The sequence below is a fragment of the Rhea pennata genome, chromosome 5 (assembly GCF_028389875.1).
Source record: "Rhea pennata isolate bPtePen1 chromosome 5, bPtePen1.pri, whole genome shotgun sequence".
Classification (NCBI taxonomy): Eukaryota; Metazoa; Chordata; class Aves; order Rheiformes; family Rheidae; genus Rhea; species Rhea pennata.
Window position 1 is genome coordinate 41,234,158 of NC_084667.1, and position 16,797 is coordinate 41,250,954.

Sequence of the window (16,797 nt, forward strand, 5' to 3'; positions counted from 1 at the left end):
TAAGCTTCCATTATCTTACACATTATATAAAGTCCAGGAAGATCATATGAATCTGCTTCACCGATCAATGCAGGACTGATAAAAAGACAAACTAACACAAGACAAGGGCACTGCTTTAACAGCTTTGAGCTTTGGCTAAGCCCACTCTAATATCTTCCACTAAAACTTCTCTACAAACATCTTTTTTTACTGACTTGAAACAAGACACCTGTCAGTAAGCAGAAACACTGGTGTTTTCCAGCTAATCAGTTGTCAACAGCTCTCTTGACAATCTCAACCATATTTCAGGCAGAAGTAGAGCTTTCCTATGTTTTTTGCAGAGTTGCTGTGTTCTCTCAGCATTGCTTGAGCATCCTGCCCAATCCAAATCCACTGTCCTATAGCTCCATTTAGGCAGAGGGAAGGGAGACAGGCATTTTGAGGCAGTTGAGTCAAGATCATAATCTTGACTAGGATTCAGTTTACTATGCTCTATTAGGGAAGGAGTGACTTTGAGACACCTAGGGAGATGTTGGTGCATCATTTCCTCCACTGCACCCATCTCCACAGCATTAAAACAGGCCCTGATGGCAAGAAGGATTCAAGAAGTGTGCATGCTTTGCACTTTCACACAGTGACCCAGCTGGGGTTGGAGAGAGAAGATGCATCCTGTCTGTGCAAAAGGAAAGGCATCTAAGCCCATTATCTCAGAGTCACTAGGAACCCAATCTGGCAAGAACATCAGAGCTCTGAAGTGGAAAAGGGAAGAAGGGCTGGAGGGGGGTTGAACAGACCAAAAACAAAAACATCAAACCAAGCCAAATCCTCAACATGCTGCCCTTTGCACATACTGACTGCTGCTTCCAGGCTTGTCTCTTAGCCAGGGTGAGATGCAAAACTAAATTCCCCGGGTACCAGGCAATCACTGTACTCCCAGGGACATAGGGAATATATGTCCAAGAGCAGTAAGGAGATCAAGGGAAAGTAGCTATGCTCTCGCAAATGAGGTCTTGTCTCCAATCAAACTGAAATTCTGTTCCTGGACAAAGATGAAAGAGCCTATCAGTTCAAGTCAACTTGAAACCCTCCCACTTTGCTCTCCTCCCCACCCAGTCTTGCAGCTGCAGAAAGGAGGCAGTAGAATGGAAGAAGCCAACTTAGACCTAGGTCAATAAACAGAGATAAGAGCAACTCCCTCAGAACTATTCTGACACAGCCCATTCTTTTGCAAGATGTGCTACAGCGGCATGTTTTCCACTAGCACAGCATGGGAATACGATTCCGTATTAGGAAAGTCACCACCACCAGTAGCTCCAGCAAGCACAGAATCAGACCATAGAGTATAACCACAGACTCTGGGGTCAGGATTATAGGTACTTTGAGGTAGTGACCTAGCAGAAAATTCAAGTTCCCCTTTCTGAAGGGATTTTCAGCACTATGATCCCAGTCTTCTGCTCTGCCCTGGAGCAATGTATAGCAGCTTAACTTTGATCTTCCTCAATCAGCACTAAGACATTCCACTCTGATAAATGCATGGTTCAACATCCTTCCTAACATGAAGAAAGTCAGCCTCACACCAAAATCACATTTTATAAACATGGAAGTACTTCATAGTGATCTCTAAGATGCCCTCACATCTGACAAGGGCTGAAAGACACACAAAGAACCTGCAATGGAGCCAAAAACTGGATGAACCCCCAGTCCAGCATGCTGGTCACAGGACCTTAGGCAAGTCCACTGCACTGACTGCATTGCAGGGATTTGCTGTCTTAGATAAAAAACCCAACAGGCAGGTGAGTGTTGAGCATGCAACTGTGCAGAGATACACTGCATGCAAAGCCCTGCTGGAAGATGACCCAAAAGATGGTGCTTATAGACAGATGCTTTCAGACTTCATATTAGTACGCAGAAAGAAATACTTAATAGCTGCAGTTGTTATCAATATTAAGTTGAGCTAATGACTAATGTTAAGCAATTTTCAGCCTAGAATTTTAGCTCTAAGGAAAACAAAACAGTAAAATCTCAACACACCAAGAAACAGACTGTCCCAATATTTGAGAATTGACATTGCAGCTGCCTGCTCTATCACTGTTCCCACTGCCACTCAGCTGTGTATCAGGGGAGAAAAAGGGGACAAAACAATTTATTCCTGGTTAGCAATGTCCTTTGAACCATTTTTGTATTTTATACATGCGTGTATATACACACACAGCTTATGTACAAGCAGCTCCAGGTTATTCTACTTGAAAGGCAGCTGTGATCCTACTGGACTTGCTGGCTCTTACACCAGTGCTGAGAGCAGAAAGACTCTGCAAGGAGAGGTGGGCACAGGGCAATCTGCAGTACCACTGGCTTTCCTGGAATCAGGGCCAGCTCAGGGTTCAGCCACAGGAGTCAGGTTTACATAGCCGGGCCCATGACAGATGACAAGGCCTCTTGGAAATAATTTTGGAGGAGAAAGATGACAAGAGTGTTTTAGTCGCACAATTACCAGAAGAGCTGTTCCAGGAAAACAAGTACAAATTCTGCTTTGGATTTTGCAGAGGCTGCCAGAGGGAGTTGCTAAATGAGAGGTAGTAGAGAGTGACGAGTCCTGCAGGGGTCAGCCACAAGCTGCCACTTGCTGGGACTAATCCAGTGCCAACTCCAGTCCACAAGAAAGATTCCCATGGGTTTTGATGGGTCTGGTGATTCAGGACACAGGTCACATGAAAAACCTGAGCTAAGTTCCTTTCCCTTTCCTGGGGTATGTGCCAAGGGACACAGACAACCTGTAATAGCTAGCACCGACTGCTGAGAAAACACTTCATTCTTCTCCCACCAACCAATTCATCCAGCACTTCTCCCCGTACAGATTCACTAAACCAATATTCCTCTAATAATGGTAATATTGATAATGACAATACATGAAATATTTTATTTTCTTTAGAAAAGTCATTCTTCCCCACAATGCGTTTTGTCAAAACAAGGCTGAATGTAGCAAGGTAGTCCTGAAAGCAACAACTAGAAAATGAATTATGAACTAGTAATGTCAAGCCAGTTTCCCATTAACTTATTGATATGACAAGATCATCATGTTTAAAAAATTGGCTGTCACTTCCACCAGTCATGCTTGACTCCAGAATGACCCAGTGAGTACCTACTGCTTTGCATTCTCAGGTAAGTCTGCTCACCACAAAACCAGAACAAGATACAGGTCACATTTCCTAGAGGAGCAGGAACAAAGGAGATCCAGAGCTATTTCCAGGAGAGCCCAAAGGAACTAAGGCCCATTGCAAACTTCATCACCTTTCATTCTGAATGCATTCCCCTGAACTACCTTTCTCTAACCTGAGAAGCACTCAGTAGCACATGCTATTTATAACTGCATATGAGCACCCCCAGCCATAGGGGTCTGCTACTCCAGATCAATCATCTAACTGATGTTAGCTGGGGGGAGAGATGTTCCTGGCATCGTGGCTAAGAGCTCCAAAATGAAACAGAACAGTCATTTCAGTCCTGTGCAGTACACATGGACAAGGACCAGCACAAGAGCTAAGCCTCCCATGCACCTTCTCTGGTAAGCTGCAAAAGGAGTGATGGGAAGGGAAATGGGGCTTTTCACACCTGTATATTTAGCAGCAGGGCTTTTGCTGAGCTCTTGCACTGAGGGAACATGATGATGTTGATGTGACACTATCCAATAACACGTCAGCAGGATGGTTGACCCATAAAGTATTTCGAGAGAGATGGGTGGGAAACAAATCCTCAAGATGTAATAAACAAAAATAGGAGCAGAGAGAGGCGAAGAGGGAGGGGGCATTCAGGACACTCCACCAAGCAACTCACACTGCTGCTGCTCACCCGTGACATTGCGGCCCCCTCTGGAACAGCTCCATGTCAGTACAAAGATCATCGCCTGAGCCAGGAACATTTCTGCTCCCCTGGCTATTGCAGCAGTAAACAAGAACGTAAGCTTGAAAGAAATGCATTCAAATAGGGATGGAAAATAAAGGACAGCAGGGATGGTGGTGGATGCCAAAGCAGCATCTCCCTTTCCTGCTGGCAGAAAGCACATATGGGGAAGGGAGTGGGCATTGCCAAGCCCACTGACTTGCCAAGGGAGCTTCAGGACATTGCTCTAGTTCTGGTAGAGGTGTACCACCCAGCCATCCTGCCCCAGACTTGGCCCTGACTAACTGAAGAATCTCTTGGAGCAAATCTAACTCTTCTTTCCAGGCTATGTTTAAGGCCTTACTGTTGCCTGCACATGTCCTTCTGGAGGCCATGGTCCCTGCAGTTCAGGTAGCACAGGCAACAACTCTTGTGTTCCTTCAGGCTCCTCATAGACCAGCAGTGTCTTTCAGTAAGGAGGCCATGCAGTGACAACATCCCGGACTGCAGATGCCTGGACTAAGAGCAGGCAGGGAACTGTGCAGCCCCTGTAAGATCCATGCTAAACTTGCACCTCGTTCAGCACCAACAAAAATCCAGACAGACTCCTTCCTACACATCAGCTACTCCAGGGAACTGTGCCTCTCTGTAGTCCCATCACCAAGCTATGACTCCAAACTGGCCAGACACACAGATACTGAAAGCTTTTGAAGAGAAGCCAAATAGCAGAAGGAAGTGTAGGTGCTTCTGACATTGTGCCAGTAACTGAGGGGCCTAATGCCTTTCTAGTTTGGAATTTAGGCTGCAAGCTTCTGAGTACAGAAGCCAGCTCCTGTTTACCACAACAGGGTATAGCCCAATCAGTTACCTGTTAGAAATAGGTTTGCATACTACCAAGCAAGGTATCCCCTGCTGGAGTCCCCAGCTGTAATCTCTGCCTCTGCACTTTGCTTTTGACTCAGATGCTTGCTACAGCATTACCGGAGCTGTTAACTCTTCCTATCAGCAGATCCCTGTTCAGACCTGAATTTAGGAACAAGTGAGCCAGAAGGCATTCACCAGCATGATCTCACTCCAAGCTAGTTTAGTTTGGCTGTTTATCCCTTATTGCTCCAGCCAGGGACCTGTTCCAGCATCTCATCTTTGCAATAGCCAACAGCCAGTCTGCAATGATGAGCACAGATTTCAGGAGAGCTCTCCTGGATTCTTCCACAAAAACCCTGAGCTGCTCAAAATCAGCATGCACAGCTCCTGCACCTGCCTGTTCTCTGAATACCAAAACTAAGCAGCACACATGCTTTTCCCGCCTGGCCTCTCCTAGGAGAACACTAATGCAGTCCTGTTGCCAGCCTGGAAGTGCAAAGCTATGAACAAAAGGCACTGAAACAAAATTTGCAAGTTGATAACTAGAAAAAAAATGAATTTTAATGAATATTTCCTCACAGGCCACTCAAACTGCCAGAAGTGCCCATTTGCTTGACAGACAAACAAGTGCATAGCAATAGGCCTGGTGATCCAAGGACAACTAATTCTTGTGGGCAGTGACCTTATTTCATGAAAGATACCCTCTACTTGGCGGGACTTCTGTGCCTTTTCCCATGCTTATGCTGAAGCAACCTGGTTTCTACTCATTGCTCCAAGAGAACAAGAACCAGGTAGATCTTCATCTGAGATAAGCTGAGTGAAGGCCAGTTTGCACTGAATGGGATCCTGATCCAACACATTCTGACTGCTTATCAGTGAGGCTGGAGGAATGTCAAAAGCGGGTCCAAAGATAAATTCACACCTGCAGGAAACAAAGCGAGAATGTGATATGCCCTCATAAGATATTCCCAAGTGATAGGCATACCCCACAGCTGCTTACAGATTACAGATCAATGGCTTAATTTCCAGTGTGAAATCTTAAGGACAGATATGTCAACAAAACTTGCATGCATGTAGGAAAGTCTGTCCCTTGCTTTCCAGAAGTTCTATAAATTCATTATTTAAAACGATGTAAAGCTGCCCATTTTTTAAGCATGCCAGCCTAGGGGAAGGCAGCTAACATGAAATCTCTGAAGTCACCAATTACTTTCACATCTGTGCACATTTCCCTGAAATATTAAGAAATACCATGCAGCAGAACAAAGCATTCTTCAGGAACTTCCTCGTTTTTTGTTGCTTTGAGGTATATTTATTTTTTATATTTTTTATGTTTATAGGTATTTATTTCAAATCTTTCACTCATTCCTTCTCTCCTGCTATTTTGACATCAGATAACAGGAAGCAGCTCAGCTGACTTGCCTCCAGATTACAGATACAGGAAGGAAGCTCTCCCTCCCCCCCATGCACACAGAGCAAATACAGCTATCCGAAAACACACACCTAGGCAGTCTGAGGACAGCTATACACAGCTGAGCACAGCTGGCTGTTCTCTATAGCAGATAACTGTTTCCATCAGGGGCTTCATGCAAGGATTCAACCACTGAACTTGACAAACAACTCTGCAAAGGATGACTCTTAGAAAGCCTGGCCACCAACCATAATGCTATATCTTCCTTTGCCCCAGAAAGAAGGGCACCGACACATATGACAGAGTTAACTCCTAGGGATCCCCATCATACCATGACAAGAAATGCCTAGTTTCACTTTACAGGTGGGGCAGGTGGAAGCAACAAGATGAAGAGATAGCTTTTCAATTAGGATCAGCTTTTGCAACCAGAGGCAGATGCTGAAGGAAGGGATCAGTCCACTACACCTTATGGCCCAGATTTACCATGCTCAGTATTGCAAAGTGTAGACACAAGCAGTGCCAAGATGCAGGCTGCAGCAGGAAAGAAAAGCCTATTCAAATCACCTGCAACTGTTTCAGAACCAGGAGCCTCCCTCTTATTAATGTATTTGTCCCAGAGAAGTTTTTCTTAGAGTAGAACTTTAAAAAACAAAGAGCTACTAGCCACTTTATCGATTAAATTAAATAAATCCATTATGAAAGGAGTCTTTTTTCCCCTCTGAGCCAAAAGGAATTGTCATCTTGTGTGTTCAAGATACCAGTTAAGAGGTGCCCGAACTATCACCATACCCTAGATGTAGGGAGCAGATAAGGATATCTGCATTTAAGTCACCCATTTTTCCCTCTTGCACAGGGCAGCCCCCAGCAACTATCACCTGCCTGTCTTCACACCGGCATCCACAGGGTAGGCCCCTTGGGCAAGCCACAGGGCAGATGCACAGTTCACACCTCACCTGACTTTGAAGCAAGTCTGTCTCCTTAGGACACAAGCAAAAAAGCTTTGTGAGAATGGACAGAAGAGCTGCCAGGCTTGATCAGGTCTCTCAGCAAAACCTTTGCACTGGCCACTGGAGCGCTGCACTGGAATTGTTGGAGTGTTGGTAAACCAAAGCGTCAGCACCCTACTGATGTCCTGCAAGCCAAGGCCCACTTTGTTTCAGTGGCCAGGACCAAAGCATCACATGCTTGCAACAAAACCCGAGAACAGAGCAGCTGCTATGAGCAACAATCAATAGGAATGACAAGAGGCAGCTCAGTTCAGGCAGATAGCCAGGATCATTCTCTGTCACAACACAACTGCAATCCCCATGAGCCTAATCTTTTTCCACTGTAATTCCCTAATACAAAGCTTAATTTGGCATTTGTTTTCATTGTGTTAGAAGAAATTAAATAGCATAAGAGCACATGAAGAGGAGAGGTTGCTCAGGACCCTGGGAAAGCTATAATGATAGCCATGACCTGTCTTCATCCATCCATGTCAGTCCTATAATACAATTCAAACTGCACTAGGTGACAGGAGAAAGGGATTCACAAAGCAAGAAGCAGCTCCAGCTCAGATTTCTGCTGCTTGCTCTGAGCCAGAGCAATGCTGGTTCCCAACTGTTGCCCTTTAAAAGCAAAAACTCAACAAGAGAAAGCCAGTGGAGGGGAAATACAAGAGCTGAGGTAGAAAGGGGAATGGACTGAAAAAACATGCTCCTCCTGAAAATGCTAAATAGCCTTTCTCGATTGCCCTGCACAGAGGCATACGTGGTACAGGGGCATGAGTAAGTCTCACACACATGCAAAACACTACAAACACTCCATACTCGCATCTCAGGGTCAGCTTACAGGATGGCAACACACACCTAAAGGAAGAGTGCACCACTTCCACTGTATGATATCACTGCAGCAAAGGTTCCACTAGAGGTAAGACGCTCTGGGGAAAAAATAAGACTTGTGGTACAGAACAGAGCCTTGGCTTTTCCCAACTACCAAAATACCAGCAAGGCTAAGCGAGCTTGCCTTTGCCAGGCACCTGCACCAGATTTGTGAAAATAAGTGAAATGAGCAATCAGCATTTCCACTGTCAGAGCCTAAAGAAATAGCTGCCTGCCACTCCAGAGTGACTTCAGTTTTATTGCCCAGTAGCCATTGCCCTCAGCTGGCTAACATCAAAATAAGGCTGAACACCAAGGAGACCCATATACAGTTTTCTGTGGCTTTCAGCCCAATCCCTGCTGAAAGCTTTCCTGTGTGCTTGTAGACAGTGTTTTGTGTTCACTAGAGACGTTATCAGAAACATGGCCGGCTCCATTACTGGTGAAGGGTGTCTGTCTCCCTTCTTCCCTGTCCTCACTTGCACAGCTGCTAGAGCACTGTCCTGCCCTGGCACAGAATGAAAGGAATGTCTCTACAGTCCTCCTCTGGCCCTAAGCCTGCATCATGCCCAGCTCCCTCATGCTTGCACTGCTGGCCAACTGCTCCATGCCATGCCAAGCACCTCCCCACGTGCCTACAGGCATGCTGCTTGCTGTGCCCGCTTTGCCCTTTCATCTCATAGACATGTAAGGAGCCACTTCACACTCCTAAACTTTACCCACTTGCCATGGCATGAGCAGAGCAGGCTACCAGCAAGGAAGTGAGAAGGGAAAGCTTCATTCCAAAGCGGTCCTCAGTGAAAGGCAGGAAGCCCAGATGCATTTCATTCTGTGAGGAATCTCATCCTGCATGAAGGAGCTTATTTGGGAAATAGCTTCAGGGAGACTAAAAGACAGTCTTGTGTCTCAAATCCCAAGGAATATCTAGAGACTGATGCTACCTTTCCCCCAGAGATGTCAGCAGCAGTCCAATAGCTACAGCTCCTGAGCATTGAGATGACTGAATTTGAGACCAAACACATGAACAGGACAGAAGTTGCTTGCAGAGCACTGCACAGACCCCTTTGAGGGAAGGGCCTCTGCTTCACCCTTCCCACTAGGCTGATCAGTGCAGAAGGAAGATCACAAGACAGATGTAGCAACATCCACCTGGAGCTAACGCACTCAGAATGAATCTGTCTGCAGAAGTATGCTTAGTAATTAAATGGCTAGTTTGTCTCCATAAAGACATTTTTAACCAAATCCACTATTATAATAGCAGGCCAGATAAACAGATACAGCTACCCCTGTGCTGACAGCCTCGTCTGAACTGAACTTTCCTCTATGCATGATATAACTATAGGAGTCTGAATTCACACCCTGCCTCATTATATACAGGAATAATCTTCTCACAGAAACAAGCTCTGAATCAGCAGCATTCAAATGAAGCCAGTAAAAGAAGCTCTTTTAATTAACATAATTAAAAGGGCTCTTTGATTCATTTACACCCTCAACTGCTGCCACCATCATAAAATGGTGAACTAGATAATCCACAGCAGTGGCAGAGAGTACTGAGCTGGCAATGCCAAAACAGTACTCAATCCCTTAAAATCTAACCCTGAATGAAAGACTTCTAAAACCAACATCCATTCAAAGAGATTGTATTATAGGAGGAAGAGAAAGAGATTCATCCTCAGAAGAACAACTCCAATTTCTGCATACCCCAAAGCCTAGGAAACAGCTGCATAAGGCAGTTCATGAGACAGAAGCTACCAGTGTAGATCTGGCCCTTCCCTGTACTGGAAAGGCCATGGCTTTAAGTCTCAGTCAGTGTCAAGGGCAATGCAAAGCCTCAGATTCTACAAAAACTATCAGCTTCCCAGCATAGGGAAGGACCAAGACTAAGGCTGGAAGTGGAGGTACTGTAGAAAAGTGATGCGACAGGAGAGGGCTCTGCCTCGATTTCTCTGCAAGAGCCATCCTAGAAAAGTGGGGCCAGCAGTGATCAAGCAGGAGCTCACAAAGTCTCAGATTGCTAAGAAGGCCTCAAGGGAGTGATTGATGAACATTTTGCAGCAAACCTCTTACTTGTCTGAGGGAGCTTTTACACTAACAACCTGATCCTTGGCAATGGTGCAGCTTCTACTAACTGATTGAAAAGAGTTACATGACAGTCGCACCTGACATACCTCAAGCACCAGGAAAAATAACAAAGGCCACCCACTTGGACTGATTGCCACTGAGATCATGTTGAATTTGACTTATTTTGAGCCCTTGAGCTTGGGAGAGTCCCCTTCTTCAGAACACAGAGGGCAGCTCTCCTGGACACATTGTACTGCAGATTTGTACAACCCCAGGGACAGGAACAGGCTTGTCAGCTTGTCACAAGTGACATAGCACTGCCGGACATTTGAGCAGAACAAACCTGACTGCTAAGACAGTGGCAGCCTGGAAGACAGAGCAAGAAATTGGAGGAAGGTTTTTGATCTGATAGGATTAAAGTTAGCTTTCAAGCCTAGTCATAACCAGACACATGACCTAGAAAAACACAAGAGCATTTCCTATTTTATAGGAAGGATTTGCAGGTGCCTTGAGCGATCCATCCTTCTGCAGATAAGAGGAGAGGCAGAAAGAAGTAAAACAGCCTGGACATGCTACAAGTTCAAGACAGAGGCTGAAATTCTAGGTCAGAGGAATGAACAAGCAAAGATCACTTGAGCTGTTGCTACTGATGTCATATGGCTGGCATAGCTGACAGGGAGCAGGCTGGGCATCTTGTTGTTCCCAAAATAGTGGGTGACAAGACAAAAACACACGCATTGCTTTGACTATGCTTTTCACTAAAAGCAGCTGCCTGGCTTCTCAACGACTCATCCAACAAAATGCCCGTGAGAGCACATTTCCTCAGGGAAATATCCTTATTAAGGCCAGGCAGGTAGCAGGAACAAGCTCCCCCCAACACCAGTTGTGGTGCTCTGTCTGCTTGGCTGCCAGGTTACTCCTCTGGACACCCGGCTTTACAGTCCTGTGACCACTGCTGTCACTGATCCAGCTCTTCCACCTCACCTTTGGTGAGTATTTCCGAGTTACTGAGCACAGAAACATTCCCACCCCCACCTTTATTTTGAGCCAGAAGAAAAAGCAGCAGCTTTTTCACTTCTGGTGAAGGCCAGGAAGTTATCCAAGAGTGAAATCTGTGTCATGCTGCATGAACACAAGAGTGGCTTTTCTCCCATTGACTGAGGAATGGCTGCCAAATTTGGTATATCTTTTTTTCCCAAGTTATGACCCTCATAGGAGATGCAAGTGACTACATCTCCTGTGCAGTTTTACTCAAAGTATTGAGAGGTTCCACATGCTATGGAGCCTTGCATCATGTACCTGGAGGAGATCTACAGATCTCTTCCCACAGCCACACAAGACAACACCGCAAAGATTCCTCCTAGGTAAGGCTTCATGATTCACACTTTGGCCAATATAAACTGGCATTGCTCCGAGGATTCCATAATGACTAAGCCGATTTATTCTCCTTGCTCAATCTGGGATTTGGTGTTAGACTCCACATACACACACAAAATAGCCTGTGATCAGTCCTTAGGCCTTTTCACTGACATAATCAAATTTGAGGAGCATGATATTTAGGAGGTCACTACTGTTAATTGATCTCAATCTCAAATAGAAGTGTGTGTTGTGGGGGTGGAATAGAAAGAAAAAAAAAGATTGTTGACCATGGGAAAAATCTGTACATTTTACGAGTGAATTTTCTGATGGCCACATGACAACAGGTTACAAGTAAACCTGAATGTCAACCTGAATACTTCATCCCAGGTCAAGACTGGGACAGAGTCCTGCCTAAGACTTGTATACAATCTAGGAAGAGCTTCTCAAGAAATACCATGAACAACACTGCTCTGTCTAGCAGACTTATGGCTTCCTTTCTGTATTCTTCATACTAAGAGCACTCCCACAGCTTGCTTTATCCTTTTTGCTTACACTGTTATAGCTGATTTAGACTATAGAACAGCTGGACTCCCCCATGTGGGATGGTTTGATAGCCAGCAGTGCCTCTGACAGCAGAGCCCATCTCTTCCCAGAAAAAAAAAGAAACAATTCAACAGACCTAACCCACCCTCAGCCATGAAACTGCAAAGGACAGAATATTTGCACGCTTTACAGACAATGGAGATGCTGTGACTGTTGTTGGTTAACTAACAGCCTCAAGTACAGCCCAGGGCCTCATCATCAGATTAAAGACACAGCTTGTCAGTGATTACAGGTTCACATACCGTAATTCTTTCAGGGTGCTACACTTCCAAGGCAGGCACGCCAAGTCCCATGACCCTCACTGGAGTGAGATGACTCAAGCCCCTTAATAAAGACTTTTTTGCCACAGTGCATCAAAGGCTTAGCAACCTGGCACTGGCTGAATTTTAGCATTACTAGCAACCAAAAAAGGACAGTCTTACAACATCACACAGCCAGTTTTACTCACACAGGTCCATTGACTCAAGGATTTATTCAGATAGGTAAGAGCCTGTAGAGCTTCAGACCTCGTGTTTGTGGAAAGCTACAGAATCCATTTGTCTTTGGCAGGAAGGTGAGTTTTGCTGTCAGAGGCTGTGGCTATTAGACACTCTGTGTCTGTGGGAGTTTGGTGTTCTCCTGAAGTGTAAGAAAGGCTGTGCAAAGACAGAACAAAAGGAATTCTCTGCTTGGTCCATACCATTTCCTAATGTGAAGGGCTCCAGTAGCCCCAAGAGAGGACACATAGGCTTCAGAGACGCCCACCTTGCCTGTCTCTCAGAAAAAAAAACATGAGAAAAAGCAGTTCATGTTACAAAACCATAGTAAGAACATTCAAGTAACTCAGGAAACACTTGATTTTGCGTGATATGACTTGATATGCACACAGAGGATTCTTGCGCAAAAAGCAGCAATGCTTTTTCATGCCAATGCACAAGAGAACCTCAAAGCTCAAAAGGGGACTTCAAATGCTGTAGCCCTGGAAAGCAAATCCAAGATCCCTACAGTCTAATGGTAAAGTGCTTAACAAGGGCTAGCCAAGGTCATATCAGACCATAAATACCTCCCGGCATCTTATTTCAAAATAAGACCCTCTGCTTAGCTGATAGGCATGCCCACCGCTCTTTTACCAAGTATTCTGAAATGTGCCTTCAAATTCTACACTGAGTTCTTACAGCTGCAAACAATTTCATCACAGCTTTTGGTTCAATATTAGCACATAGGAAAGCCTTACTGCCATACCCAAATAATGACAGACTGCTAAGTCAGGAAAAAGGCAGAGTCAGCTCCAAGGCAAGATGGACAGAAGCAGAGACCAGAGCACACGCTCAGAAGCTGAAAAAGTTAAGAGCAAGTTTACACTCTGAAGTACAGGAAAGTTTCTGTTCCCTTTGATCCAGAAGGATTGAAACCAAAGAACACCCCAAAAGAAGAGTGTGTTCCAGTCCTTTCCAGCAAGTATTTTTCTTTGCATGGTGGAGTGTCACCAGTTCAGAGTGCAAGAAAGCAGTAGCTTTATCTACACACAGCCAAACAAGCAAGGCTTCTGCAAAATCCCCCTCCACTTGCCATCCAGCAGGAGATACTATTTAATATTCCAATTTAACAGGCAGGGCAACAGACAGTACTGGCTGGCTGTCAACATAACCTTTAAAGCCCACAGGCTATTATACCTATTCTGCAACAGCAACCAACTGCACAGCAAGCACAGACACACAGGATCCTAAAACAGCCTGTAGTAGGTGAATTGCTTTCCCAGGACAGGCTGCAGCTCTAGCTTCGCTCTCCCTCTCCTTCTTCCCTGTGATTTCACTCTAACCCCTGAACTTCACTCTGGAACCTGCAGCATCGGGAGGGTTTACAGCAGGGACAAAGTACAGAGATACCACGTCCCAACAGGGCACCCTGTTTACTTTTACTTTCAGGAGCCAGCTCTGTTGCCTTTGAGATATTCTCTACCTGAGATATAGTCCTGCCCCACACAGAGTTGCAAGCACAGCCAGAAAAGTAGCCCAGAACAGTCACACTTAAACCAGAGTTTGAGCATGCCGAGATCCAAGCCTTGGATGGCTTTAGAAGCATGTTTTCAATCTCTTTCAGGTGAGAAGTTAGTGCTGCCTGGAAGGTCACCCCTAACTCCACCCAATCTTCTCTGTCATGCCTCCCCTTGCACCTCATAAGGAAAAAAACAAAAAACAACAAAACAAAAAAAACACAAAAAACACACACTAATTCACAGAAACCTCTCTACCAAGCTGGTTAAATCCCCACAGAAGAGCTGGAGGGCAACACCTAGCACACTGGATGCTCTGGATATATAAATAGCAAAATCAACACGACAGACAAGATAAGAGACTTGCTCAGAGCTATACCAGTATCTGAGCCAGGCACTGGATTTGAGCATTGCTGCCAGCCTGTCTCTTGTTTGTGCCACACCTCACAGAGCAGCATGGGGACCTCCAAGTTCAGAGACTAATTGGGCAGCCACTTTCTCAACAGAAGCAGCAGCAAGGAAAGCAACCAAACTCCTGGTAGCTCTCAGCAAATGGGCCCTTCAGGAGAAAGGGGCCTACTCCATCGTTCACGAGAAAAACTGGCATCATGGCATGGCTAGAGCCTTACATGTCCCCGGCTGAGGTTTGAACAGCTCACAAGAGCTTCCTATCAATCTCCAGAAGAAACTGCTACACCCAGATGGCCAGCTCTGTAAACAAAGTGCTGAGGAAGGGGAAAGTTCAGCCCTAATTGCATAGAAAGAGCTAATTTTTGCTGCCTGGAGACCCCATCTGAAGACTCTGCCTCTCCAAAGAGGAAGGAATTCCTTGGAAAGACACTTATGATCAAGGTGAGAGGAGTTCAAGCAGTAAACAGCTCCAGTTTCACTTTGCTTTCAGAGAGGCTAGTACACACAAGTCAGCATTGGCCTCTCTGCTTTGAGACTAAATAGGTATGCCCTGTTCTCTCACACCATGATTCCCATTTCAAGTTTAAGGCACTTTTCTGTATTTGTCACTCCCTTAATAAAACAAGATAAGAAGCTACCAAGCGCAACAACCCTAGTGTGAGTTTGTTTGGGTTTTTCCTCCCACATACAGAACTACTACTACAGGCTACCTCATGTGCCTGCTTTAGAAAAAAAATAATAATAATGTTTCTCCTGTAACTTAAATGCATAGTACATCTAGCTAAATCTTCTCGCTCATGCAGAGGACAAGAAAATTCTCTGTACCCTCCACCCCCAGGAATAACTCTTGCAGAAATAAAGATGCCACAGCAGAATAGAGAGGCTTCCCAGTTACTTGGAGATGCTGTTCAGCTCTAATCCATACCTACACACCCTGCATGATGTCTCTGTCTCCAGCTGCTTCCCTACCAGCACGCAGGGCTTAAGAGCGCCTGCCTACACAGCGAGGGCCAACATCTCTCTCCACCAAAAGCCTTGCTGGACTTACTTTTAGCAAGACAAATTCAAGGGCCTAGTCTCCACTCACAAGCGCCGGGACCCCCCTCACCTCCCTCTGGAGCAGGACCCGCTGGGCCCTCGCCCTCATCCACAGCGCCCGCAGCCCATCACCCCAGCGACCCCTCCCCACCCCCGCAGCCGCCCCCGAGCAGGAGCGTTAAAAACGCAGCACCGGCTCCCCTGGCAGCCTTATTTCCATCCCTGCCGCCTTTAAAAACAACAGTAAGGAGGGGCGGAAGGGCAGGCTGACCGGCGCGGGCAGCGCCCCGCCTGTCACGGCGGCGGCGGGGCCATGACAGCTGCGGCACCTCAGCGCCCGCTCAGCGCCGCCGCGGGGGGGGAAGGGGGGCGCGCGCAACGGCCGCCGCGCAACGGCCGCCCAACGGCCGCGCAACGGCCCCCCCCCCCCCCCCCGCTCACCGAGGCAGGCGCCGCTGACGAGGGCCGTGGCGGTGAGCGCCCCGGCGGAGGCGCCGTAGATCTTTCGGGCGTTAGCGACGAGGAAGGGGGCATGCTCCTGCAGGCAGCTGGCCACGCCGATGTGGTAGACCCCGAGGAAGCCGCAGCCGGCGAAGGAGATATTCCAGGTGGAGCCCGGGGGGAACATGGTCTCCGCGCCGGCCGAGGGCCTCGCTCACATCCCGCCACCCCCTTGGCCGGGGGCAGGGCCGAGAAACACTGCCGTTCACGACCCACCGGCACCACACAGCCCGCCCCTGGGCTGCCGCCGGGCGCCACCGAGCTTATATGGGGCGGCCCGCCTGGCCCGGCCCCGCGGCCCGCCTCCGGGCCACGCCGCCCGGCCCCCCGCGGCCGGCGGGGGGAGAAGCCGCCCGGGAGGCGGCAGCCGTGCCGGCCGGGCCGCGGAGCCAGTGGCAGCAGGAGCCCGAGGCCCCTCCCGCCAACCCTTCCTCCGGTGAACCCCGCGGCCTCGCCGGCGGGAGGCATCTGGGGGCAGCTCCGCGAGAACTGCAGGGGTTACTGCGTGTGGAGCCGTGACATGGGTACCAGAACTGCACTGCTTCCTCTGCTTCAAGGGACAGCGCCTGTTCCTTTGAGGAGAAGTAACACATTTACAGCAATGCTGTGGAAACACACGGCTCGGGTCCTTGCAGTAACCCAAACCTCGCCCTCCAGAGCTGTGCTCCAGCCTACCTTCCCTCAGGGATGCCATTTCCTGGAGGCACCTGCTCCCAGTTCCTGGAATTCCATGCAAGCACAGTTTTCTCTTTTCCTGGAGCAAGATACAGACAGGAAATGAGAGGGAGAGAAAGCTATAGGCTTTCCTCTTTCACAGGGCACTCAGGAGTGAGAGGGAGGCAAGGGCTGACACATCCACAGCAAAGGAG

The 16,797-nt window shown here is 47.3% G+C and overlaps 1 protein-coding gene across 1 annotated transcript in view; it reads right to left on the reverse strand.

Annotated features, from left to right (window-relative positions):
• PNPLA2 (patatin like phospholipase domain containing 2) overlaps positions 1-16,154 on the reverse strand; it is a 30,051-nt gene extending 13,897 nt beyond the window's left edge. The window contains exon 1 of the mRNA XM_062575859.1: positions 15,869-16,154. Coding sequence (XP_062431843.1) covers positions 15,869-16,055 — 187 coding nt within the window. The 5' untranslated portion in view covers positions 16,056-16,154. The remainder of the gene's footprint in view (positions 1-15,868) is intronic.
• Between the last annotated feature and the right edge of the window lie 643 nt (positions 16,155-16,797).